This window comes from Phaenicophaeus curvirostris, chromosome 1 (genome assembly GCF_032191515.1).
Source record: "Phaenicophaeus curvirostris isolate KB17595 chromosome 1, BPBGC_Pcur_1.0, whole genome shotgun sequence".
In the NCBI taxonomy this organism is placed as follows: domain Eukaryota; kingdom Metazoa; phylum Chordata; class Aves; order Cuculiformes; family Cuculidae; genus Phaenicophaeus; species Phaenicophaeus curvirostris.
The window spans coordinates 112,383,260-112,410,798 of NC_091392.1; the positions used below are offsets into that span (position 1 = coordinate 112,383,260).

The following is a 27,539-nucleotide window of genomic DNA, read 5'->3' on the forward strand; positions in this document are numbered from 1 at the left end:
TCTTCCTGTTTGTGCCTGTGCAGCGTCTTCTCGGGGATGAAGCCAGTTGTCTTAACTTCCTTTAACTTCAATCTGCGCACATGTTCTCCGGATCCTTGGAATTCTTGTCAGTGTGGTTTTCTGCGCTTATCACAGTTCCAGATAACTTACCTTGCTTATCAGAAATCTTCTAGCAACAGGCCCCCTTCCTACATAAAGGCTTATAGAAATACGTTGCTTTAGCTAAACAGCTGTCATCCTGTGTATTCTTTAAGTGTGAACAGCTTCTATTCTGCTACTCTTCAAGTGTCAATTGCTTCAGCTAAATTATTGCTATTTTGTTCACCCCTTAAGTTAGTCCCTTCTTTGTGCTTATCTCGAGCTGGCTAATTGCTAAAAACTTAAGGCTAAACAATGGTTTAAGCTAAATGTCATCAATTGTTAGTCCACTTAGCCCCGTATCAGGAGGAGGAAGGAGGGAACACATTTTAAAGCACAGCACCGCTGAGCAGCTTTCCAAACCTTTGGGGAAGGTTCAGGTGCTGGGTATACTGGAAAGGGGAAGGCAAAGAAGGAAGAAGGAGGAGGAAAGAGGAGAAAACAGAAAGAAGAAGGAGGAAGGAGGAGGAAAGAGGAGGAAGTAAGAGAGGAGGAAAGAAGAGGAAGGAGGAGGAAGTAAGAGAGGAGGAAAGAGGAGGAAAGAAGAGGAAGGAGGAGGAAGTAAGAGAGGAGGAAAGAGGAGCAAAGAAGAGGAAAGAGGGGACACTTTTTAAAGCACAGCAGCAATGAACAGCTTTCCAACGCTGTGGGGAAGGTTCAGGTACTGGGTATACTGGAAAGTGGAAGTCTGAGGAGGAAGAGGAGGAGGAGGAAGGAGGGATACGCGTTAAGGCACGTCATCCCCAGCCCGCGGGCGAGGCTTAGGCACTGGGCACACTGGGAAGGGGAAGGCGGGGGAGGAGGGCGGGAGGTGCCATGGCTGCTGCGCTGCGCTGCGCCCTCTGTAGCTGCCTCCTGCTCCGCGGTGAGACCCCGCCGTCCCCTCCCTCCCTCCCCATCCTCCTCCTCGGTCCTCCCCGTCTTCATCCTCCCAGTCCACCCCTTCCTGATCCTCCCGACCGGGAGCGGGGCGCGTCCTCCCCATCCTCATCCTCCTGGTTCTCCCCTCCTGATCCTCTCGCTGGATCCTACGTGACCAGGAGGGGGGCACGTCCTCCCGGTCCTCCCGTCCCGATCCTCCTGGTCCTCCCGGTCCTCCCATCCCGATCCTCCTGGTCCTCCCGGTCCTCCCATCCCGATCCTCCCGGTCCTCCCGAGCCTCCCCATCCTGGTCCTCCCGGTCCTCCCGGTCCTCCCCATCCCGGTCCTCCCGATCCTCCCCATCCTGATCCTCCCGGTCCTCCCGGTCCTCCCCGTCCCGATCCTCCCGGTCCTCCCATCCCGATCCTCCCGGTCCTCCCCGTCCCGATCCTCCCGGTCCTCCCATCCCGATCCTCCCGGTCCTCCCCGTCCCGATCCTCCCGGTCCTCCCATCCCGATCCTCCCGGTCCTCCCCGTCCCGATCCTCCCGATCCTCCCGGTCCTCTCCGTCCCGATCCTCCTGATCCTCCCAGTCCTCCCCATCCCGGTCCTCCCGGTGCCCCCCCCACCCCCCATCCTCCCACCGGATCCTCCCGACGAGGAGGTTCGGCGGGTCTTCGAGCCTCCCGCCGCGGTGGGAGGTGTCCCGGCCCGGGGCAGGGGGGCTGGCACTGGGTGACCTTTACTGTCCCTCCTGTTTGATCTGTGCTGAGCAGCCGGGGCTGCTGCATCCCCTCTGTCTGCAGCCTTTCCCACCCCCGGTGCGGGGTCAGGCAGGGCTGGAGCCGGCTCCAAAGCAGTGAAGGATCTGACTGATGCGAAGTTCATAACAACATTAAACTCAGCCCTTGGAAATAATAGAATAGGCATAAGGTTTCTGGGAAAACTGATCCTTGTGCATGCGAGTGGGAAATCCATCCAGTCCCATCTCTCATCTGGCTGCACACAATGGATGGAGATCGCTCCCTCGTGTTGCCCAGCCCTGATAAAGGATGCTGCTGTCTAAAACTCCAAAACGAGCCTCAGAGAAGTTTATTTGCCAGCATTTTTTGGCAGGTCCTAGTGCAGAAATGCGAGCATTGGAGCAAAAGCACATTCTTGCAGGCATGGGCACCCTGCACTGAGGCAGCAGGAGCCCGGGCACAGCAGGCTGTGTGCTGAGAGCTGGTGCTGCACCAGGCTTGGTGGGAGCTCTCCCAGCGCAGCCGCCACGACCCCTTCTGCAGGCCTGGACCGTATGTTTCCCAAAGAAAACCATAATCAAAACTGTGATGTGAGCTGCATGCAAACCTTCCGTTTGCAAAAAACAAGACCAGAGAAGTAAATAATGCAGAGATAGGACAAGGGGGAGCGGTTTTAAGCTGAAAGAGGAGAGATTTAGATTAGATATTAGGGAGAAATGTTTTCCCGTGAGAGCGGTGAGGCACTGGAACAGGTTGTCCAGGGAAGTTGTGGCTGCCTCATCGCTGGAGGTGATCAAGGCCAGGCTGTATAAAACTTTGAGCAACGTGACTTAGTAGAAGGTGTCCCTGCCCATGGCAGGGGGATTGGAACTGCATGGGCTTTAAGGTCCCTTCCAACCCCAACCATTCTGTGATTATTTTCTCAGATCTTTGGGTCCACAGTGCAGAATAAAAACCTGCTTGGATGCTTTTAAAGTAGAAGACCCTGTTAGGAAGCAAGCCTTCAAAGACATCATGCTTTTCACTGGGAATTTACTTACAAGCCTGCCTGAGACCGCTGGAGGGAACTTCCTCAAAGGGCAGGCAACACCCTTGAGTGGGTCCTTTGTGGCAAGGACTACCTGGTGTGAGAGAGGAGAAAGGAGATGCCTCATCATCAAATCACAGAATCATAGAATAACCAGGCTGGAAGAGACCCATCGAGTCCAACCATTCCTATCAAACACTAAACCATGTCCCTTAGCACGTCGTCCACCTGTGCCTTAAACACCTCCAGGGAAGGTGACTCAACCACCTCCCTGGACAGCCTCTACCAGTGCCCAATGACCCTTTCTGTGAAGAATTTTTTCCTAATGTCCAGCCTAAATCTCCCCTGGTGGAGCTTGAGGCCATTCCCTCTTGTCCTGTCCCCTGTCACTTGGGAGAAGAGGCCATCTCCCTCCTCTCCGCAACCTCCTTTCAGGTAGTTGTAGAGAGCAATGAGGTCTCCCCTCAGCCTCCTCTTCTCCAGGCTAAACAACCCCAGCTCTCTCAGCCGTTCCTCATAAGGCCTGTTCTCCAGCCCCTTCACTAGCTTCATTGCTCTTCTCTGGACTCGCTCCAGAGCCTCAACATCCTTCTTGTGGTGAGGGGCCCAGAACTGAACACAGTATTCGGGGAGCGAATCATAGAATCATTAAGGTTGGAAAAGACTCTTAAGATCATCAAGTCCAACCATCAAACCATTCCTTGTACTGGCCAGACTCTTCTTCAGCTGCATTGTTCACACTGAGTCTTTGCAGTCTGTTACCTGCACCCATGCTCCTTAGCATTCTGCATACCTGGGATTTTGCAGGTAGAAGAAGGTATGGAAGCAGGAGGCCAGAGGTGCTTTCTGTGCTCTGGGCACAACCCTGGAAAGGGGCAGAGCTTGTGCAGGGGCAGAGATCTCAGAGTGCCCAAGGTGCATACCGCTGAGGGCGCGTATGCACAGGGATGACATTGCTCAAGTTCTGGGTGCCGGAGAGCTTTTCTGATGTAAAACATGTTTGAGTTGATTCATTGGGTGTGAAGGTAGCGTTGCAGGAAAGAGGGCTGTGAAACAGCTTTTACTTGAGCAGGGTGTAAAGTTACAACACTTGGATGCTAAAGATGAGTAACCGACACATTCATTTCATGTATTTATGCATCAACTATAGACATATGAAATAGGTTCTTTGTTTTTTCCTTAGAACTAGGTCATTAAGTTTTTCTCCTGTGACATTTAAGCCCTAATCTTATCTGACAGAGTTTGTTTGCGTTGTTCAGATGTGTTGCAAAAATGGGCCAAAATGGTTTCTATTTTAGTTTCACGATGAACAAATTATTTTAAAACATTTAAATCATAAGCGTAATGGACTGGTGATCAACACTGCTTTAGGGTTTCCTTTATTCATTTCCAATAAAGCAAGACTACTACTACTTGTGAAGAGTGCCAGTTAATGATGTGTTTATCTATATATAAGAGCTCTCTTGCCTTTCAAGGCACATCTTGTTTATCTGTTTTTCAAAAGGGTGGTTAAATAACAGAGTGAGTAAGGCATTTTAAATGGCAGTACTAATCCATGCAGTGATGATATAAACATGCTTATGGTGGATTATTTTTTTAATTATTTCAGCCTTATACCCAGGTGTATGTAGAAAGACTGTTAATATTTCTCTTCAGACAAAAACAAAAAACAAGAAATCAGTCCACACATCCATGTCGCTTCCATAGTGCTACTGGAGCACTACTTATTAAAAATTGATTTTGTCAATCTCAGTGAGAATTCACACACATGGCCTGATGGGCTTTAAGTCTTGACAAGTCAGTCATGCATAATAAACAATGATATCATAAGGACTCTACTTACTGGAAATCAGTGATGCTGGCTAATCTGGTTTTGTTGCATAAGCTCAGAAGGAACAGTGGGCATCAGGGTTTAAATAATTATGTTAAAGTCTGTTTTTTAAAGAAGTGTCTGAGGCAAGGATGGGAAAGAAGGTGTGTCGAAGTTTTGGATCACTGAGAAGCTGCTGGGGAAACACATTCTGAAATGTTTGTTTGTTTTTGATTGCTCCCGCAGTATCTGGGATGATGCCAAAACCCCAAAACGCAAGAATTATTTCGGTTAATCTTCATAGCACTTTACGGTGGGATGCGCCTAAGTTTCACACAGGGAATATAAGTTACACTGTCCAATCTAAAAGGTAAGTCTGGGGGAGTTGTGCTTAAGATCTTTAATTCACATTTTGCAGCTGTGTCCACCTGTGGTGTTTTTCCTTTTTATAGGAAACTCAGTAGCTGTCCCTTTCTTTTAGATTGTGAGAGGATTGCCTTCTAAGTAAAATAACAGGGCAGAGGCTCTTTCTACACATTTCATGCCCAAGGCAGCTTTGTACATACTTCTTTTGGAGCCAGAAACATATTTTAACATTGGCTGTTACTAGCTGTGTGTGTTTTTTCTCTCTTATGTATCAAGACACTTAGTCCTGCTCAGCACTAGGACCTCATCTGATCTTTCATTCCAGCAGCATTTTGTGATCTGCCACCAATGCAACAAGTGTGTCTGTGCCCTTAGTGGAAACGCTGGATGAACTGCAGGCAGTTCTGGTAGAAATTACCTGTTGATCACTACGTTTCTAGGTGGACTTTTGACCCAAAATCGAAAAACGTAATTTATGATACAGTTCTCAGTCAGTTCGGCTCTTTATTCTTTGGCTTTTCCATATATGCATATCTTATAGGCAGTCCTGAACAAAGTCCAAGTTAGACCGCAAAGCCACACACAGCGATATTTTCTTTAATAGCTTCAGGCTTCTCTAACAACTGCTCTCTGTGGAAACAAGTTTTGTAACTACTGTCAAGAAAAGGGCATCTATTTATTGAATCATAATTTTAATCTCTAACTTTATCAGGGATGTATAAAATGGTTAATGTGTGTGTACACACGAGCAATGATGTTTCTTATACGCTGAATTTAATTTTTATTGTTCATGAGTCATAATTGGTTGTAGTAACAAGTGGTTGTGCCACTTTTTCCAGTTAATTGAGTGGAAAGGCATTTGGTCAGTTATCATTCACCCATCATATGTATTTTCTTTCTTTTCCATACAGCATCAATTTCCTTGGAGAGACGTATGAAAACGTGAGCACAAACTTGAGACTCACAGAGTGTGATGTCTCTTCTCTGTCTCCGTATGGAGACTACATTTTACAGGTCAGAGCAGAGTCAGAAAATAACCATTCAGACTGGGTGACCGTCAGATTTAAGCCAATGGATGACAGTAAGCCTTTTTCTAATCTTCCTCAAAGAAATATTATCTGCTATTAATGTGCCTTTACAATTGGCTCCATCAGAAGAGCTATAGTGTGCAAATCATTTTTAAATTAATTACACTGAACTATAAAATCATAGTTGTAACGCTTCCTTTTTTTGAAGGCAGAAGTTGCTGTCGGAAAGCATAGTAGGTTCACTATTGTAGTAGGTGTTAATATTGGTATTTGAAACGTCTTTTGAGGGGGTTTTAAAAATTACTATATTTTTCCCTTAAAATAAGGCTTCATTTATCTTTTTCAGCCTGAGAGAGGTTTTCTTCAAGGATTCAGACTTCCTATATATCTAAATAAGTTCGATTACTTTCTTCTTCATGTCAGACAAAAAGCTTTTTTTTTGGTTTTTTTTTAATTAAAAAGAATCACAGTGAATGTTTAATTTTTAGTCCAGAAATCTTCATTGCACAATATTGCCGTTCTCTTAGTGAAACTGTACGGTCTTTGGTGAGAGATGATTTAGACATTGCCTTCTATTAGAGTGTACAATGGAGATGTTAATTATGTTGCTGTCACCTGTGCTTGGGAATGAGGGAGTGTTTTTTTACCAATGAGCATCCTTTATTTTGTACACTTAAAGCATTTGTAAGCAAAAATAAAATAATTTTCGATTATGTAGTTAATGGTACCCAAAACTTTTTTCTCCTCACAGCTGTTAATACAAAACCATGCAGCAAGCTTCTATTACACCTTATTTTTGAGAAAAACATTTTGTAATCATTTTCTTTCTTGTTCTGCCTTCATTTACTTGAATTTCATTATTCAGTTCCTTGGATTTCAGAGTGTAATTTTACAGTTTATAGCCTTGCATTTCAAAATGGTTTTATTGGTTATCTCTCTCCAGAATAGTAATGTTGATATCATTTAATCTGCCTAGAAAAGAAGCACTGAAACATAATGCAGAAAAAAAACAAACCAAAACAAAAAAAACATGGCAAGTATAGATTTCAGCCGAGAGAAAGTATAATACAAAAAGTATGGATGGATTTTCAGAGCAGAGAGCAAACGTGTAAATTATTAACAGAGCTGTAGTTTGACAGATACTTGAAAGAGCGTGTGGCCTTCAGAGCAGGCTTGGCTTTGGAAACACAGCTTATTCCTGAACTGAGAAAATCTGGATATGAAACTACCTGGGAAGGTAAACCTTGGAATTCTGGCCAGCTGGCAAAGTCTATGAGAAAGACACGAGGATGTTTAATGTTGTCATAGCTGATCTGAGCAGGGCATTATGATAAAAATATCTGATGTTCCTTTCTAAGTTATTATTTCTGCTAGTGCTTTTATAAGCAATTCCACACTGTACTGTGGGAAATAGCCTAAGAAAGCCAGAGGAACCAAGACCCTCCTCACATTATTTTTCACAAGTTCAACAACATATTCATAAGCATTATGTGAATGCACGGTCCAGCAAGTACATTTTTTTAATTATTTTTAATTAAAGAAACTCATATTTCTAGAGGAATGCAAAATTATCTGTATATTGAGCTCTCCCTTTCTGAGGCACTTGATAGTGAGGCTGTAGCCAGACAGAACTTTAGTCGGGGTAGCCAAAGCAGAGGTGTTTGTTGGAATTACAGGAGACTTGAATGGGAGAGCTCATTGCAGCCACAACATAGCTTATAAATTATCTGCTTTTGAATTAATTTAGATAGTGGCACAAAAACATAACAAGAACAAACCTTTTTCAAAGTACGAGAGTATAATATTCAGTCTAAAGAGCTCAATCTTTTGAGACATGCTGAAATTATTCAAGTGTTGCAGTTTTTCAGAGTGATGACAGTGAAAGAAACGTTGAAACACTTTACTAGAGGGTCTCCTCAGAAAAGACAGGTGTTGGAACAGCTTGGCCCAGAAAGAGAAGTGAGTAATAACCTGTGGAAATAGTCCTTCTCCCAGGAGTCACCACAGCTGGCAAAAGAGAACTGAGTTAATTTAGTGCATGGCAAATATATCTGTTATTTAACTGCAAAAATAAATCCGTTTCAAGACCAGTTCAATGAGGATTTATTTATGCCTGACCCGTGAAAGGAACTTACTTTCTTCTAACAGATAAAATTATTTAAAGCATGAGTTGTCATAGGTTGTGTAAAAATGTCAAGTTAAAACCAATGTGACACTGAATTCTGGTCTTTCTTGTCTTCCACCATTCTAACATACAGCAATCATTGGGCCCCCTGATGTAAAAGTGGAGTCTGAGTCTGGGTCCCTGCATGTGGATTTCATAGGCCCTTTTGCTGAACATCAGCATGACAGGTGGGCTCTAAAGCAACATTATGGATCATGGAAAAACAGAATACTGTACTGGAAAAAAGGCAGCAATACTGAGGTAACTTCTGCTTCCTGCGTGTTGTGACTCCATGATTTTGATCTGTGCTTTTCTTGGGAAAATACCATACAGTATTGAAGTAAAAATGTATCTCTGCTAATTACAGTGGTATTCAGAGCAGATGGTAGGTAACTGTGTAGTTAAAACAGAAGCATGGGTATAATTCTCTTTCCATAATGAGAAATAACTGCTACATTATTGAGAGTTTATTTCCTCAGTTCAGTGACGATTTATTTGCAATGCAATCTGCTGCACCAAATCTCTGTAGTTCACATATACAAGCAAGGGTAAACTTAGAAGCTGTAACATCAGCAGGATATAGGAGATCATGGTGATAAGCTGACTTAGATTCAAATCTCATGTCATTCAGGTCTTTCTGCTTTTTGTGGGTCTCTGGGCTTTGAACACCACCGTGGCTGGGGCCTTATATTAACTGTGGGCACCTTCACTTCTTCAATTTCTGTCAGCTGTAATTCGCTTTCTTCCTTTCTTCCTTTTCTGTCTTCCACTGACAGATCTGTTACTCAACTCCAAAGACTCCTGCATGCAAAACGCATGGGGAAAGGTCTTAAATGACAACTTAATTGTAGGGTCACGAGTTCTGTTACAGGAAAAAAAGGAAGTGCTTTACTGGAAGATGTTAGTCACAGTATAATTAGTGCTGTGTACACCAGTACAATGTTCATATAGTAGGATTTGTAATTCTGATTTGTATTTGGCATTCAATTCCAGAAAATGAAGGATCATCATTTCCCAAAAAAAAACCAGGCTGGTTTTCAATTCCCATACAAGAAATGAAGGTGTTTGCATCAGAAATGTGTAGGTAGCAGGACTAGGGAAGCGGTCATCCCCCTGTACTTGGCACTGATGAGGTCACACCCTGAATCCTGTGTTCAGTTTTAGTCCCCTCACCACAAGAAGGACATTTAGGTCCTGGAGCGCATCCAGAGAAGGGCAACAAAGCTGTTGAAGGGAATGGAGAATAAGTCTTATGAGGAGTGGCTGAGGAAACTGGGGTTGTTTAGCAAGAGGAGGCTGAGGGAAGACCTTATCACTGTCTACAACTGCCTGAAAGGAGGTTGTAAAGAGGTGGGTGTTGGTTTCTTCTCCCAAGTAACAAATGATAGGATGAGAGGAAATGGTCTCTAGTTGCAGCAGGAGAGGTTTAGATGGGATTATAGGAAAAATGTATTCAGCAAAAGGGTTTTCAAGCACTGGTACAGGTTACCCAGGGAAGTGGGTGGGTCACCATCCCTGGAGGTGTTTAAAAGATGTGGTGCTTAGGGATGTGGTTTAGTGGTGGCTTGGCACTGCTAGGTTTACAGTTGGACTCAATGATCTTAAAGGTCTTTCCAACATAAATGTTTCTATGATTCTATAAATTTCTATAGGGATCAAAGAAGCAAAAGGCATGGACTACATAATTTCATAGATTGTCTTTTGAAGTAGACGCTTGCTCACAATGTTGAAACCTAGCTAGTCTTCTCACTGCTGAGAAAGAATCTGTTACTATGTAATAGGGCATGTTGTAGAGATTCCTATACTCTTCAGGGACTGTATAGTTACAAGGACATAACCAGTCATGCCTCTAAACAACAAGTTGCATCTGCTGTCAGTCATCTTATAGCTTCCACAAGCCTTGTTCTTTCACTAACTTTTTCTTTCTTTTGTCTAGATCATCCATCCTACTTGCTCCATCTCAAATTAAATTATGTTTGCCTGTGACGTCACTCTTAGTTGATCTCATTTGGTTAGGTGATTGTTTCTCTCTGCAAGCAGATCTCATTTATTGTGTCTCTGTAGGCCTCCGTACCCTGAAATGTTGTTAATGTTGCTAGAAGCAGCCAGAGAGTCAGTGGTGTGAGTGGTCTCGCACTCTAACCACAGGTGAAATCAATGTAAAGTTATGTTATTTGGCTCAGGCAGGGCATTTCATTCAGCCTGTGAAAGCCTTAAGCACTTTGCAGCTATAACTGCTAGGAGTTGTCCTATTAAATGCGATTTTAATTACCTAGCAAGTCCATCCAATGGACTTGTGCTTTTCAAGTTTTTTTGTATTCTTCTCTGTTATTAGGTAAATCACATAGAAACTGAACATAACTCTTACATAATATCTCAGTTGGAGCCGTGGACAACGTATTGTATTCAAGTGCAAGCAGTTATCCCTGAGTGGAATAAAACAGGGGAACTGAGTGGAGAGCTTTGTGAGCAGACAACCCACAATGGTAATACCTGGTGCATCACAATGGGACACACGCTGTAGGAAACTAGGAAATGTGCAAAGGCATTCAAATTGAAAATTGGTGTAACATGGAAACCTTCCAAAAATGGATGTGTTTGTTACTTCGGTGTTGTTTGGTCGTTAATACGCGTGCACCTTTGAAGTAGAGGAGTTGGAAATGAGGTCAAAACTACAGGCAGTATAGCACCAATGGCCTGATGCTTTACTTTGCTGCAAAGGCCTAAAAATCAGAGTTAAATGGAATATAGGCTCTTCACTGATCATACTGTGTGGCTGAATTTCTTTTACCCATTAAATGTATTCGTTATCCTGTGAAAGACTTTGTTCTGTGTATCTGTAATGGAGAAGGGAATTGGACCATGAGGTTAGGCCATGATGCTCTTCCTCTGTGACACGCAGCAGTTATTAATCAATAATACTAAATAATAACTTTGTGTCTGTGCTTTCCTTTTAGTCTTGAAGACAGTTAAGTACCAAAAGCACTTTCTTTCCAGCCATGCCACCTTCACTGCTATCCGCAGAGTCCAGCAATAATCGCCACATAGTCTGATGCTGTTGTCTTAGCAGAGAGCTTTAAGTCCCTAGTTAAAAGAAAGATAGAATCCTAGATACTGTATTTTTCACAGACATGTATTTCAAGTAACTTGCATCCTCAGATAACTTTCGGAAAATTAGACACAAGCTGATGAAGAAGTCATGTTGGGGGAAGCTACTGGTCTAACCTGTTTCTCATACGTTTTTCCTTATAAAAAGTTTCCTCCTGAGTTTTTTCCCACATGTGTGTTATCTGCAGGCACTGCAGTTGAATTGCAGGTGGGTTTTGGTGGTGGTGTTTCCTGTTAATTAGTGGCTAGCACAGTAGTTAGCAGTTGTAGGTTGGTTTAAAACATTTGTACAGTGATATATGGATACACCTTCATTCCCATTGGCTGTTGTGAAATCCCCGTGCATCATGTAATTTTTTAAAAGCTCAGTAGTTTAGAAATTTACAGACTTATGTCCCCTGCTGTCTTTTCTTTGCTGCCTTTTTTAGGGATTTCTTTAAGAGAAAAATGGGAGCCTGTGCTCTATAGTGTTATGCATCACTGAAACACTAAAGATTGCACACTAACTTTTTATATTATATCACCTTGTGGATGTTCTGTTGGTCATTTTTCCTTTAATTATTTGCCTAGTATTGCACATAGAATCATGAGTATGTGTAACTGTAAATGTCTAAATATGATGGCTTGTAAGATTAGTTTATTGAGAACTTTCTCAGCCTATTCAGACTAAGAATTGAAGTGCTAAGTAGTATTTTGCATCTGGAAATGCTGACTTATTTTTGCAGTTACAATTTTATATTATTTTTTTAATTCCATAGAGAAAGTGATAATTTTAAAATGATACATTCAGAAATTAGCAGTCATGGGTTTAATTTATTTTTTTTCTTGTCTCTTGCAGGTGTAACTCCTATGTGGATAATTGTGACTATTCTTATAGGATCAATGTTGGTCGTCGTAATAACTGTTCTTGTTGGTTTCTTTTCCTTTTTGTATCTCTATCGACTCACCAGATATGTTTTCTGCCCTTCATATATTTTCCCACAACACCTGAAAGAGGTTTGTTCTCTACCTAACACAATTAAAATCAGCCTTTTAAGCAAAACCACCTGCTTTTCAAAGGCTGTCTGGATCAAAACCTTTAGACCTTCTTTTATTTTGCCTTCTTTCATTTTGCCTTCTTTCATTTGCACCTGATTGTTAGTCATCTGTAAAGTGCAAGGTGTTCGGAGCGGGGTTTAGACTCTAAGGAGCAATGCAGCTTATCTGTAGTAGTTGTGTATAGTAAAACTTGCTCTTCTGACAAATATAAAAAGCATTCAAATAAGCATAAAATATGAAGTCGTGAACCTTAGGAAAAGCTGACAAGGGAAGGTACTTTTCAGTGTGAGAAAGGTAGTGGAAGTTAGTTCATGATACCTTAGGTTTTTTTCATCCTGTTCTGTGGTGCTGCATAGGCAACAGTAAGAAGCAGTGAAATTAGACTTCCTTTTGAAGTATACTGATGTATAATAAACTCTAAAATACTGTCATTCTGAATTGCTCTGCACAGAATGGTCCAAAATATTTTAAAACTTAGGATAGGGTTTTAATCCTAAAGCAACTGTCAAATTTGTAAATGAAGCTTTATATGGCTTAGAAACAGGATGTTTTGTTTTAAGAGAGAGACTAACAGGTGATAGCCTTCAGTTCCTCTTCTTACATAGTGAACAGCTGAGGTATCTGTCTCCAGTAACTAATTTTCAACAAGGCCAAGTGCAAGGTCCTACACCTGGGCTGGGGCAATCCCTGGTTTCAGTACAGGGTGGGGGATGATGTGACTGAGCTGCCCTGCAGAGAAGGACTTGGGGGTGCTGGTCGATGAGAAGCTCGACATGAGCTGGCAATGTGCGCCCATATTCCAAAAAGCCAACTGTAACCTGGGCTGCATCAAAAGAAGTGCAGCCAGCAGGGCAAGGGAGGGGATCCTGCCCCTCTATTCCTATTGTGTGAGACCTCATCTGGAGTATTTTGTTCAGTTCTGGAATCCTCAACATAAGAAGGATGTGGAGCTGTTGGAACGGGTCCAGAGAAGGGCTACAAAGATGATCAGAGGGCTGGAGCTCCTTCCATACGAGGACAAGCTGAGAGAGTTGGGCTTGTTCAGCCTGGAGAAGAGAAGGCTCAGAGGAGACCTTATAGCGACCTGCCAGTACCTGAAAGGGGCTTCAAGAAAGCTGGAGAGGGACTATTCATAAAGGCTTGTGGTGATAGGACAAGGGGGAACAGGTATAAACTGGAGAGGGGCAGATTTAGATTAGACATTAGGAAGAATTTCTTCACTATGAGAGCGGTGAGGCCCTGGCACAGGTTGCCCAGGGAAGCTGTGGCTGCCCCATCCCTGGAGGTGTTCAAGGCCAGGTTGGATGGGGCCCTGGGCAGCCTGGGCTGGTGGGAGGTGTCCCTGCCCATGGCAAGGGGAGTTGGAACTAGATGATCTTTAAGGTCCCTTCCAACCCAAACTATTCCATGATTCTATGATTTTAGACTTAAAATTTGTTCCCCTAAAACATAGCTCTTTTGTGAATACAATAATAAATTTTAACTTAAGTAAAGCATGCAGTGAAATCTGAAAATCAAGATGAAACAAGGGCAATGAATGTTAGCCATTACTGTTGGGGAATACCATTGACCCTCTTACATATACAGTGACTTGAAAAGGCTGTATCAGAATCTGCTCCAAGAAACAAGGCTATACGGAGTGCTTCATACACTAAAGTTAGCAACCTATACTTTCCTGAGTTGTCTGCAGTTTCTCTGGGTCTTTCATTTTGACTCATTTAGAGGTCAGCAGACTAAGGCTTTGCTGCTGATTTGGTAATCATCTTGTGCTTTAAGTTGAGCACATGCTCAGCACGCAGTAGTTTGCTGAACCTAGAGCTCAGCTGTTAGGAGGATAGCGTTGTTCTGTTCAGTATAGGATATGGTCAAATTTCATTTTGCTCACAGGTTTCTCTCAGGAAAGGGAGAATTTTGACTTTGTGGTAGTGGGTTATAGTGGCTAATCATTGCAATCAAAGGTCAGTCGTGGCTACCTAAAATGGCATTTATCAAAGGCAGTGGTTTCACTACATGAACATTTGAGGTTGCAGGTTACTGACGGAACATTTTAAATCAGAGTTTACTAGAAAAAGGTCTAAGAGTAATAATATTAGTATTTATTTTTGTAATTACAGTGAATAGGGCTCCCGATTGAGCAGCTTGTTTCCTGTGTAAAATGCACTGAAGTAATAGACAGGGGTCAGATCAGAAGAACAAAATGTAGTTGTACTCCTCCAGCCACTACTAATAAAATAAACTGCCACTTCAGCTGCCAAAATGAGTGGTTGACCTGTTATTACTATGTTGAGTAGGTGTGCTGTTCTTATATTGGCATTCAAAATATAGTCATGACATCCTGCAAAGTCCATGTTGATTCTTGAGGCTGGTTCCATGTTATCACTAGAACAGGGAGTGGGAGGAAGTTGTGATATTTCAGTACTAAAATTAAGTCATCTTTCTCACTGAATTGCATAGCCCTGTAAATCTCCCTCCCTCTCCTTTACTTGACTAACTGGTTACGGTTTATGTTGACATTTAAAACACTGCTATTTGATGTCTGAGCAGACGGGTCTCTGAGACAGCAGGAACAATTCACATCCTTTGGAGCTATTTGAGAAATCTCTGCAAAATTCTTCACTTACAGTCAAGTTTTTAGTTAGTGTTTCCAAACAAACTTCGGTCTTTTATTTTCTTAAGAAAGTTTATACTCCGAAGTCACTAACCCCTGAGGTACCTTCTTGTAAATAAAGGTACTTCCAACTTGCTTCCAAGCTCTGCACAGGATGTTAAAGCAAGCAGAGAGGTCATTACATTGTCACCACTTTGGGACTTCTAAGGACTGAGAAAGTCATTGATGTTACTGAAGCCATTTGCACTGATGTGTGGAAAACAATATAAAAAATCCTAAGCAAACAGGATGACACAGGCAGTGCAGCCTAATTCTCATTTCCTCTTTCCTTCACAGTTTTTGAGCAAGCCTCCCAGTGGTTCACAGTTTTTTTCTCCACTCCCACAAGAAGAGCATCTTTTTTATGACAAGCTAACTGTCATTTCAGAAGAATCCAAAATTCAAAGCAATGACTCAGGGGATGAGACCAGCAAGACAGCAGAGCACCTTCAGGACTCTGAACCAGAAGATTCTGATTCAAGAAAAGGACCTTCAGAGAAGGCCTAAACACACTCCTCATACTTCACTCAGACAAAAAGAAAAGCAAATGGGTTGTTGAGTTTATCTCGCTGCTGCATTCCTATGACAGTAAAAATTCATATATGAAGGTGTGCACACACTTTTGACAGTCATATTTTTTTGAAGTACAAGAAACGTGACTATAAATGAGGAATTAAATTATATGTATTTTTTGCTACTGTTTGTAGTAGTAGGTCACTGTTAAGTTGTACCAATACCTAGGACTGTTATAATATTAATTTTAAAAGCAAGTATCATATATATAAAAGATGGTTAATTTAACTTTTATGAACTATTTATTGCAAATGCTAATCAAAATAATATATTGTATAAGGTTTGTAAGAGAAAGTCTTATTTTGTAAAGAAAGCCCTGATCTGCCTTATTTTTTTAAATGAGAAATGGTGTGTGTTTCTTAAGGCATAATCTTTCTATTGAGTATTTTTTTACCTGATGCAAAATTGTAACTTTATTTTGATGGTATGAACTTGATATGAATAAACCAAACACAAATATTCAGTGTGTTTTGTTTTGCAAGGTTATTCATACTTCATTGCTAAAGATAATGGGAACCTTGAAGTGCACTGCCAGAGAGCCCTGTATGTTCAGCTATTGCACAGTCCCCTGAGCCTCTGCCCTGCAGTTTCTATGCCCAATTAAATTTTTCCTACCTGATTCAGAGTCCACTAAAAACTGTGGGAAACTTCACAAATGAAGTGCAAGTTAAAAGGTAGGTAAATTTCATTTATCTACTGATGCACATTCTTAATTCAAAAGAAGTAAATCCAGGTTGACGTGACTCCCAGGCTGCATAATAAAATCTCACCTGCATAGCCCTGTTCTTGTACGAGAAGGTTATGTCCACACCAACGTAAGGACATCAAGTGTCACCTTTGTGATGCCAATTCTTTTGTGTGTATTATTAACATCAAAAAGAGAGTGAAGAATTAAATTCTGTCAGCAAAAGTAACTTGCTAGGAGTGAAGTTGTGTGTAAATCATAATTTGATGTGGGAGTTGCAAAATTTTTTGCTATGTTTTTGAGTTTTGTTAATTAACACATAAATATTCACTTCTTGGCAACTTGCAGGAAGAAGAACTATAGAATCAGAGAGTGGGTTAGCAGGGACCTTAAAGATCATACAGTTCCAACCTCTCTGCCATGGGCAGGGACACCTCCCACTGGATCAGGTTGCTCAAAGCCCCATCTGACCTGGCCTTGAACACCTCCAGGAATGGGGCAGCCACAGCTTCCCTGGGCAACCTGTGCCACTGCCTCACCTCCTTCATTGTGCAGAATTTCTTCCTGATGCCTAATCCAAATCTTTCCCCTACTAATTTAAAGCCATTCCCCTTTGTCCTTGTAAAATGTCCCTCCCTAGCTTTCCTGTAGGACCCCTTCAGGTACTGGGAGGTCGCTATAAGGTCTCCCCAGAGGCTTTTCTTCTCCAGGCTGACCAATCCCAACTCTCTCAGCCTGTCCTCACAGCAGGCATTGATCCTTTGTACCACCCAGCTATATGTAATCTGCACATTTTTCCTGCACTTTTTAATTTTCATCATACTTTGGCATAATGGGGTATAGGGGAAAAAAATAGGGAAGTATTTTCATTTTGGTTTTCTTCAAGGCATTTTGTTTTACTAGTGCTTTCCTTCATCTCTTACCAAAACTGCTCTGCAAGTGCTGATCCTAATGAAGGCCAATGTCCTGAATGTGGTACACCTCTCAGAAATAGAAATTCAGGTCCCTGTGTGTTCTCTCTCTCTCCTTCCACAATAGCAGCTTCTTCTGTATGTTCTTTTTTTAGTTTGGTTTGGTTTTTTTTTTCTTTCAGGAATGCAAAAACTACCCAGCATAGCTCATATGACCAATGCATGTGCTAGCTGGCTGGCCAGCTGCCATCAGAAGAGAAGAGGGTTGATATTTCCGTGTCTTTCTTCATTAGTAAAGCTGCTTTTATCTATCTGGTGGCTGATTTTCATGGAAGAGAAGGAAGTTACTGCCTATCAAATATGAAAATGTGAAATCATTCAGCTGGTTCAAAGGTTATAATGAGGGCATAGAAAAGGCAGTCCCGTGTGCCACTTCATTACAGGTTCATTGGTAACCCAAGTTGGAGGAGAGAAAAAGAATGATCTTGGCTATTCAGAGATACAGTCTTTCGAGATTAAAGCAGGAAGAATGTGTGCAAGAACATCATCTCCGGAATTCTGAGCACCGGATTTCCCCATTTAAAAAGAGGAAGTGTTTCCCTTCATGACTTTGCCAATATCAGCTGTCGTACTATCATGCTAGGGAGGGAAAGACTTATATTCTCAGAATACTGCTTCCCCTTTCAACACATCCAGACACAGGGGCAAAGAAGGATTTGTCCTGATGACTTTTTTTCTTATTTTTTTTTATATGGAATGCAGTGTTTCTAACAGCATTTTTAAGTTTCTCTGAGCAGATCTCTAGCTTACTGCCTATATCATCGTTAAAAAGCCTCGATATAGTGAATTCCAAAATGAAAAATACATTACGATTCCAGCTGCACCACAACTGGCATGAAACAGGAATGAATTCCCCAACTCTGCATCTCAATATGTTGCCAAAATTTCAGAAAGTCCGGAGACCTGTATGATCACAGCAAAGATTCAACCCTCAGTCCTAGCATGCTCCAGTGGTCTGAGGACATCCAGCTGACAGAGCTGTTGGACTGTACCATAGCGTTATTCAAATGCAGATAACTTGGTAAATAGAGTTAGGAGATTATATGCCACATAGAACATAAATGAAGGCTCCAGTGCAAAATGTGTTTAATAAAGGTCATCCTGAAAGGGCAGAGAGACATTCTGTGAAATCCTGATTTGATTATCTGGTGCCAGAAGTCTTATTTCATGTAGAGCTAACCTTGTAGTCAGGGCATCCTCTGACACTAATGTCTGCTTTCCCTTCAGTCGTATAAACATCCAGCAAGTGCATTTGCACAGTGTAGCAAAGCATTGTTTGTGTTCCTGTTCATAAAGGAATTCAGAAGTAATGTTAAATAATGATTTGACCTTCTGGAGGACTGTGATTAATGCTTCATGGCTGACTTCTCACCTCAGGTTGAATTGCTTAGCTGCATTGTTCTTACAATTCCCTCATCTCTTAAATGAGGATTACAGACGGAAGCTCCCTAAGTAAGCAGATAAACATCATGTGCATTAAAGACACAGCAAGCAGGAGAGGGGTAAGGCCTGGAGCACTGGGAAATCACAGCAAGGCCGTTCAACACACCATGGGCAGAACAACTGTACATTCAGGGATTATTAGAAGACAGATTTAGCTTGCTGAACTAGGCAAAGCATTTCTTGGCTTACTTTGTTTACTAAATGTCACTCTTCTGGCTCCTTCTGAATAGGGTTTATGACTAAAAGGACACAATAAGCTATACTTCAGAGCTCCTACATGTAGTGCTCATTAAGAGACGACTTGTGGTAAGCGTGGAGCATGTTCGCCTCCAGGCGTGACGTGTAGTGGCTGAAGAAACCTGCCACAAACAAAGTTCTTCCTCCACACATAGAGGGAACTTTTATGTAAAATTTCAGGCATATGATACAAAGTGCAAATATACAGAGAGCAGTGCAACAAGGGCAGGAAAAATTCATAGCACTATGGAAAGGGAAAACCCAGCTCATTTTTCACTTCTGACTTACCTCTGACATATTTTTTTCACCTCATTTCATATTAACCTGACTAAAAGCCAGCTAAGGCATTAACATCTACAACTTTTACTCACACATTGGTAAGCGGCTGTTACTGGGGATTTTGATTTTTTTCCAGTGTTTTCTTATGTAATAGGCTGATACCCAGTAAATCAGTTACACTTATTATAGATAAAAGGACTAAGTGACAAGAGGTAATGTATTAAAAAACTGTAACTCTAGCCCCATAAGGCAAATCTCCTGGGCTTTCTTTCCCAAGACAGTAGCTCCTTCAGAAGGCAACTGCCTGGGATCCTTCTCTGACAGAGCATCTCTTTCCTTGATGACTACAGAAAAAAAACCCAAAAAAAACTAGGTTACTTTTTCCTTTTAGTCAAGGTTAGTGCATACAAATACCTCTCAGGCATCTTGTATTCCTTCCTTCTGCTCTGCAGGGGAGTTGGGAATCTGGTTGTGACTGGTACTGAGTGCAGGCATGGCTAAGGGCAGATATTGCAACGACACTTTGGAGTGATTTTTACTTATAAAGGTCAAGCCAGAAAAGGTCAGCCACAAAAAGCACAGTTTCACTGGGAGGTTTAAAACGAGCCAACAGGCCTGAGTACAAGGTGCAGCCTCTGGCCGTACCCAGATGGGCTGCACGGCCCCACAGCTACATCAGGCACTACATGGTGCCTAGCGCCTCTTCAAGGCTGATCTTGAGCTAAGCTTGTAGAGAGTACAATGAAAATGAATCAATAAAATAGGTGAACTTCTAAGTGAAGTACACTGCTAACCCTGGTACAATGTGCCCAATGTGCCAGGCGTTTTGGCAAAGTGATGGGTAAAACAGATTAGTTTGAAGGCCTGGGAGCTATTGGGAAAATATTTTAGAGGTGAAATGCAAAGCAGAGGAGGACAATTAAGGAATGGAGAAGTGAGTACTACTGACGGATAGCACGCTAGTCTTGTGGTGAACAAAATAGATTATAGAAGAGGGCAATAAGGTAAGACAATAAGAGAAAGAACAGGAGTTTAGCAGGTTTTGGTGAAGGAAGTGGAGTGAGCATTTCGGGGAAAAGGGGAATGCTAGAGCCTATGGCTAACTGAGAGACTAGGGATGTAGTCACCCACCAGCTCCACTGTTTTCTTTTCTCTCTCCACATTGGTAGCTTCTGTGTCTTCTGGAGACATCAGGGAAAGCTGGCTGGCTGCAGGGCACAAATCCACTTCTGCTGGCTGGCCAGAAAGAGTCCTACTGAACAGCATAGCCAGAAGAACATTCAGAAACTTTAACTGTACGTCCATGACAAGCTATAGAAAAAGCTTTTAAATAGAGTTCTTAACCATAAATACAGCTTGTGCATTTGTAATATTAAGTTACACTTTTTTTCTGAGGCAGGTCAGCAAATAATGACTATAACTTGAGTTATTATTGAGTAAGTATGGAGTACCTGTGCAAATCAAGGCTTCTTCCCCTGTTATTGGCACTATCATGAAAAAGAAAGGTGAAAATAGCTATTTTACAGAAAGTACTGTGAATAATCAGTAGGCTTAGCTGACTGTCTACATGCAATAAACTGGTGATTCCTCATTTGGACTCACTAATGCAGAGTCCTCTCTTATTTCTTCCTTACAAATCAGATTTTCTTAAGTTAATTTTGCATGCTTTCAAGCAATTACTGTAAAAGACTGAAGGCATAGAATGATGATATCAAACAGATAAATGAGAAACCACGGGGGAAATCTCACAGAGGAAATCCTGGCTCTAGCAGCACTGATGTGCATTCACTGACACTAGGATTTCACCTTGGAAAAAGCACCAGACCAAAGAAACTCTTTAATAACTTCCAGTTCTTCCGCTTGCCCATGACTCTGACATCATGTCACTCAAATATTGTCTCTCACTTCTATGTCCTTCTCTCAGCTCCTGTTGTTTACATTACACTTTTAAAAAAATACATTGCAGTGTCCTCAGAGCAGGGAATTTCTTTTCCAATCCATATGAGTAATGTACATACAAAGATGATGTAAATCACAACTGGAGATTTGCACATAGGTTAGATTTTCAGACACATTGACATAATGGTACAAAGCTCTGAAACTCACCCTAACCAAGCTCAGCTTGCCTATCAGTATGAAATATTATCTATGGAGACGAAATTGTAGATGTATTATAGTTAAGCACTTTGAAGATAGTAGATAAGTCTTCACAGGTTGTAAGAAGATGCATTGACAGCAGGCTTTATACATTCTTCCAGTCTGGTAGATGCAAATTACGATCCTTCCATCCTTAAAAACTTGAAACACTCTTCCAGCCAGATGCCTGTGTTTTACTTACCTGAGTTTTCTCGTGTGCTGAAAATACTGAGCTGCCTCATGGCTAAAAACATTTCTGATATGCAGAACTATACCTATCCCAAAACCAACTTTGTCATTGTAGATCTTAGGTTGGAGAGTCAAAAGAAAAGGACAAGAGCTGAACCTGAGAGTCTTTCTAGAACTTCACGAGAACAAAATACTAACATGGGAAATACACTTAATAATAAAGTCCTGTGGTGTAGTGCTACCACATTTATCACTCCAGCTCTGAGCCTGAACTTGCTCGTTGTATCCTGTTTCTTTCTGAAAAATGATGAAATCCTGCCAGCAATGCCTGGTGTCAAGACAAGAAGGATGCACAGAGCAGGCAAAGGGTAGGTCATCTCCAAACCAGTGCGGGAGCAGCTGTGAGAAACAAACAACTTTAGCTCTTGCCTTTGCACAGGAGCCTCTGCAGAAGTGGGGACTGGGGACTTGGGACTCTCATGCAGCAAGAGCCACTATCACAACTCTGGAAGGCTCTCATAGAAGCAAGATCTTGTGCACAGTTTTTCTAAAGAGAAAGGGTGGTTTTGCTAGAGCAAGTAATAAAAAGATGACATCCTGATAGGTAAGCTTAGGAAGTGTGAATTAAATGAGCAGACAGTGAGATGGATGGAGAACTGGCCGGATGGCAGAGCTCAAAGGGTAGTGATCAGAGTCTAACTGGAAGCCAGTGGTCAGCAGTGTTCCCCAGGGGTTCAGTACTGAGCCCAGTCTTGTTCAACATAGTGTCCTGGATAAGCTGACAGCATGTACCCTCAGCAAGTTTGCTGATGATGCAGAACTGAGAGGAGTAGCTGATACACTGGACGGCTGTGTTGCCATTCAGCAAGACCTGGACTGGAAAGGCTGGAAAGCTAGTCAGAGAGAAACTTAATGATGTTCAACAAAGACAAGTGTAGTGTCCTGCACCCAAGGGAGGAATAAGCCCATGCACCAGCACAGGTTAGAGGTTGACCTGCTGGAAAGCAGTTCTGTAGAGAAGGACCTGGGAGTCCAAGTAGACAACAAGATATGAGCCAGCAATGTGCCATGTGGTACCCCAGAAGGCCAGGGGTATCTTGGGGTGTATTGAAAAAGAGTGTAGCAAGCACGTCAAGTGAGGTTATCCTTCCTCTCTACTCTGCCCTAGTGAGGCCACATGTGGGAGTATTGTATCTAGTTCTGGGTTCCTCAGCTCAAGAAAGGCAAGGAACTACTGGAGAGAGTCCAGCGGAGGGCCACAGAGTGGATCAGAAGACTGAGGCATCTCTCTTATGAGCAAGCTCAGTCTGTTTAGCCTGGAGAAGAATGAGAAGGGGCCTTATCAATACTTACAAATATCTAGGGAGTGGGTGTCTATAGGATGGTGACAGACTCTTTTCAGTGGTGCCCAGCCACTGGAGAAGGGGCAGTGGGCACAACCTGAGACGCAGGAAGCTCCACCTGAACCTGAGGAAAGTCTTATTTACTGTGAGGGGGACAGAGCACTGGAACAGTACCGCTCAGGGAGGTGGTGGAGCCTCCTTCTCTGGAGATAATCAAAACCACCCTGGACATGTTCCTGGGCAACCTGCTCTAGGCGAACCTGCTTTAGCAGAGGGATTGGACTAGAAGATCTCCAGAGGTCCCTTCCAACACTGACCATTCTGTGATTCAGTGATCAGGACTGGTGTCAAGCATTGTCCTCCCTACTCTAGAAGATACACTGGCTCCTCTGCTGACGGCTGAAGCCTTTAACTGGACACCTGTACTATATGGGGGAACTCTTTACCCCTTAAGAACCTGGAGATGAAAAGGAGGTAGGAGTTGTAAGTCAGAAGAGAAGCATTGCCTGAAAGATGGTATTATGTGGTCTGGCATAAAGAAGTCTGATGGCCACATCAACAGTCTCCAAACATGTGAAAGGCTTCTGAAACAAGAAATCAATAATCTATGCTGTGTGGCCATGACAGACACGAAAGCAGTTACAAGATTGCAAGACAGACATGAGGAAAAGTTTTCTAATGATGAAAATAGAAAAAGTATAGGAGATATTGCCAAAGGAGTGGCACATTTAAACATAAAACAAAAAAAAAAGACAAACCCAAACAAAAAAAAACCAACAACAAAACAACTAAACCCAAATGTCTGTTAGGAAGAGGGTAGATACAACTGATACTGCCTTTGGGCTTTACAGTGAACTACTGGACTCCCTGTTATCCTTCCTTCCTGTAGCTATGTTCCTACATTTTCGAACAAGATGAAATGCTGTATTTGCTTCTTTTATCCTGTTCCAGAGTTGACATGAGGAGAAACAAGCAAACTATTTCTCCTTTGTCTGTCAGCCAACAGAAATAAATTCAGTGGAGCATGAATGGCTTAGTTTCCTCCATCACACCTGCGTTTTACCATTGACATTGTTGACCACAGGAGCACACATTGTATTCCGTTTTGTTTGGTAGCCTGTGTACCGGAGATAGAGCTTCTCTTCTAACAGATTTTATCAACACCATTTTCTGTTTCTTTCCTCTGCAGTACCAGTGAGGAAGTTGCATTCATACTTACCAAAATATGAACTGTAAATATTATAGTATATTTAGTAGGTTACTAAATATTTCAACAAGTAATAGATGAGTAAGCTAATTGTAGTTCATGGTCTAGACACGGTTACAGCAAAGTTTGGTTTACATAAATAACTTGCTATAAAAATGTTTCTCTATAAACTGGCTGAGCACAAGATCACAAATTATCATAGAATATATCTGACTCAAGGTCAGAAATGCCCTGCAACACTACATCACCCTAAAAATCATGTTATATACATGCATTTATCTTGTAGAGGCTGAACCATAATGTATCACTTATTTCAGTGACAGACCACTTTTATGTGCAGAATATTTGTTTTGTTTTTCTGGTAAGCCCTTCATAGCTGAGTGTCTTTAGCTCTGCCTTAAAGATCTTTTTAACCAAATTCATAGTTTTAGTACCACAGTACCCTATATCTTGCAAGAATACATTTTGCATAATTCCTGCAGCTAACTCCTAACTTTAAAGGGCACAGTTTTCCTCCCATTATGACTGAAAAAAACCAAATGTACCAATTATATCTCTCAGCTTTCAGCACTTAATGCCTGTGCTAACCAAGAGCTAGACACATACTGTCAGCCACCAAAATTTTCAGTTGTCCAAAGCCTTCCTTTCATCACGTATCAAGTGCTGCTGTCACAGCCCATTGCTTTTGGCTCCCTACCTTGGTTTCAAGAATGTGTGAGTGTGTGGGAAGCAGAGAGAGGCCATATGAACCACTCTCATTGCAGCAGCCTCCTCCTGCCCAACTTCCCTGAGGTGCTGCTCACGTCCCTGCAGCAACAGGCTGCAGGCACAGAAGCAGCTCTCTTCTTATAGGTGCCTGTGTAAGCATTCCTGTATATGTGTCAGAAAATAGGACGCTTCCAGGAATCAATGAACCTTGTGTGCCTATGTTGCACACATGATCTGCTCACATACAGCAAATCCAGCATTCCTAGCAAAGGGTGGAACGACCCGTGTGGGACAAGTCTACTGCTTATATGCAATAATGTCAATTATAATGAGAAAGAGCTGTCTGGTATTCGCTCCATTTGATGCCCCAAAACACCCAAGTGGGTGTTTTTTTCAGCTGGGGAAGCATCAGTGATGCATAAAGTGAAGGCCTGTTCGGTGTTAGCCATTAATACTACGGAGACATGTCATTTGGATTCCTTCTCAAGGATGCTACCAACCTGGAGAGCCTGAGTTGTTGTTAGGAGTGTGGCCAGTCAAGAATCATACTAGAAAATTACCAAAGACAGCAGACTAACAGGAACACGACTCCCACTGGAATGTCTCCTAAAAATGGCATTCCAAATATTTATGAGGTAATAAAAGGTTTTCATTTCACTCCATTTATCAAAAAGCAATAGCTATGCTGAATGTTGCTTTGAAATCCTCTTGCTGAGATTTCAAAGGTACTTCAGCAATATTAATGCACTGACTTCTTTTTTTTTTACAGCTTCAGAAAAAGGAAAAATAATAACCTTTGTCTTAAATGGCAATCAGTTTACGCAAAATCACACAGGAAGCTGTGGTGAAGCTGACAGTGTTTCACAAATTATGTCCTACTTTGTTATTTTCATTACAACACGCTTTCTCCTCACTATTGATTGTAGTCTATTGACTACATCATATGACCGACATGATCAACATGATGGCCCACACCAATTGGTACTTAACAGCCTGTTGCTCATTCAATTCTGTTACGCAATAAACAGACTTCTACGTTATATATTTATTGCATTGCATATCTATTGATCCAAATAAATTCATAATAGAAACCAGATACTAAAATTATGTTGATTGTTAAAACACTCCCTAAACTATTTTTTTCTTTAAAGAAGCTGTGTTAGGTACAGGCACCTGTAGCATACTAGATAACATTAGACACCACCTGGTTCAAAGGACATCATCATCCACAACCACTTGTCCACAGGCTTCACTGTAATGGTACCAGCCTCTTCTCCATCATCGGTCTTTTTGATAGGACAGGTTTGCAGCTTTTACATCCCTCAGTTGGCTAATGCTGCATATATGTTAATTCATTTACAGGAGTCAATAGCATCTGCATTTCATACTAACAGTACCAGCTTATAACAAGGAGAATGGACATTGTAGTTATCTGTCAGAGGCCACCTCAGAAAAGAAAATCATTGAAAGGTTATCACATAAGAGAAGACGATGTAAACTATAGAAATATTCTGCCTGGATCAAATTTTACCATTTTAGATTGTACAAGTGATTTGACTGTGTCATGGACTCAAGAAGGACCCCTGCACTTATGACTCCAAAATAAAGTTGATTTTTTTGATTTTTCTATCTTACCCTTTAGCAGTCAAACATTTCTTAAAACCTACAGGCCAAAAAGAATTGAAGCTCCAGTAATGCATATGTTCAGTAGTGTTCCAGGAGAGCCTAGGCTTAGAAAACGTACTCAAGAGTATGTGTAGCACCTCATAGCAGAAGAGGCATCAACAGCAGCTAGGAAGACTAATCCAGAAAGGTGGCTGGAAGGATAGTATGCCCTCAAGCAATAAAAAATGCAAAGTTTAAAACACCTAGGATGTAGAGGGCATAGACCTTTGCCTATCGGAGTTTCAAATCCTCATCTCTAAATACATTGCTACAACCACTTAGGAGTTTGTGGCTTTGCGGGGGTGAGAAGTGAAGAGTGAACCTTGACCTCTACCCTCCCAACCATTGCAGCTGGGCAATTTCATGAAAAACATGAAACAGAAAAAGAGAAGATGAGCATTTTGGTCATAAGATCATAAGTTCTGTCTGCAAAACATGAGCTGGGTACAAGCCCTGCATCAACTGTAGCATGAATGCTGCACTCAATACTCACCATAGTAATCATTCCAACATTCAAGAACCAGGGCAGACTGCACAAAGAACATATTTTCCCCTCCCAAGGCAAACACCCTGACTACTGAATGAGAGAAAATACGTTCCCTCTCTGTGACTCATAGAATCATAGAATAACCAGGTTGGAAGAGACCCACCAGATCATCGAGTCCAACCATTCCTATCAATCACTAAACCATGTCCCTTAGCACCTCGTCCACCTGTGCCTTAAACACCTCCAGGGAAGGTGACTCAACCACCTCCCTGGGCAGCCTCTGCCAGTGCCCAATGACCCTTTCTGTGAAGAATTTTTTCCTAATGTCCAGCCTAAAGCTCCCCTGGCAGAGCTTGAGGCCATTCCCTCTTGTCCTGTCCCCTGTCACTGGGGAGAAGAGGCCAGCACCCTCCTCTCTACAACCTCCTCAACAACTCAATACATCTCCTAGTCAAAACGGGGCAATTTTTTGTTTGAACTGTGTGAAATGGCTCTATTGATATTAATAGGCTGGATTGGAGTAGTGGTGGCCAAAAAAGGGCAGAACTAGGGGTGGAAACACAAGCGATGTGAAGACGGTGTGGAAGAGTTGCACAACCACTAACCCCTGCCCTGAGCCTGCAGGAACTAGAATCATAGAATAGCTTGAGTTGGGAAGGACTTTAAAGATCATCCGCCAAGCATCC

At 42.1% G+C, this 27,539-nt stretch overlaps 1 protein-coding gene across 1 annotated transcript; it reads left to right on the top strand.

Annotated features, from left to right (window-relative positions):
• Nucleotides 1-940: 940 nt before the first annotated feature.
• Nucleotides 941-15,950, top strand: IL10RB (interleukin 10 receptor subunit beta). Its single transcript, XM_069871260.1, has 7 exons — nucleotides 941-1,003; nucleotides 4,826-4,949; nucleotides 5,857-6,026; nucleotides 8,232-8,398; nucleotides 10,473-10,623; nucleotides 12,084-12,241; nucleotides 15,228-15,950. Exons 1-7 carry the CDS (start codon nucleotides 955-957, stop codon nucleotides 15,435-15,437), a joined length of 1,029 nt encoding a protein of 342 aa, XP_069727361.1. The 5' UTR covers nucleotides 941-954; the 3' UTR covers nucleotides 15,438-15,950.
• Nucleotides 15,951-27,539: the final 11,589 nt, after the last annotated feature.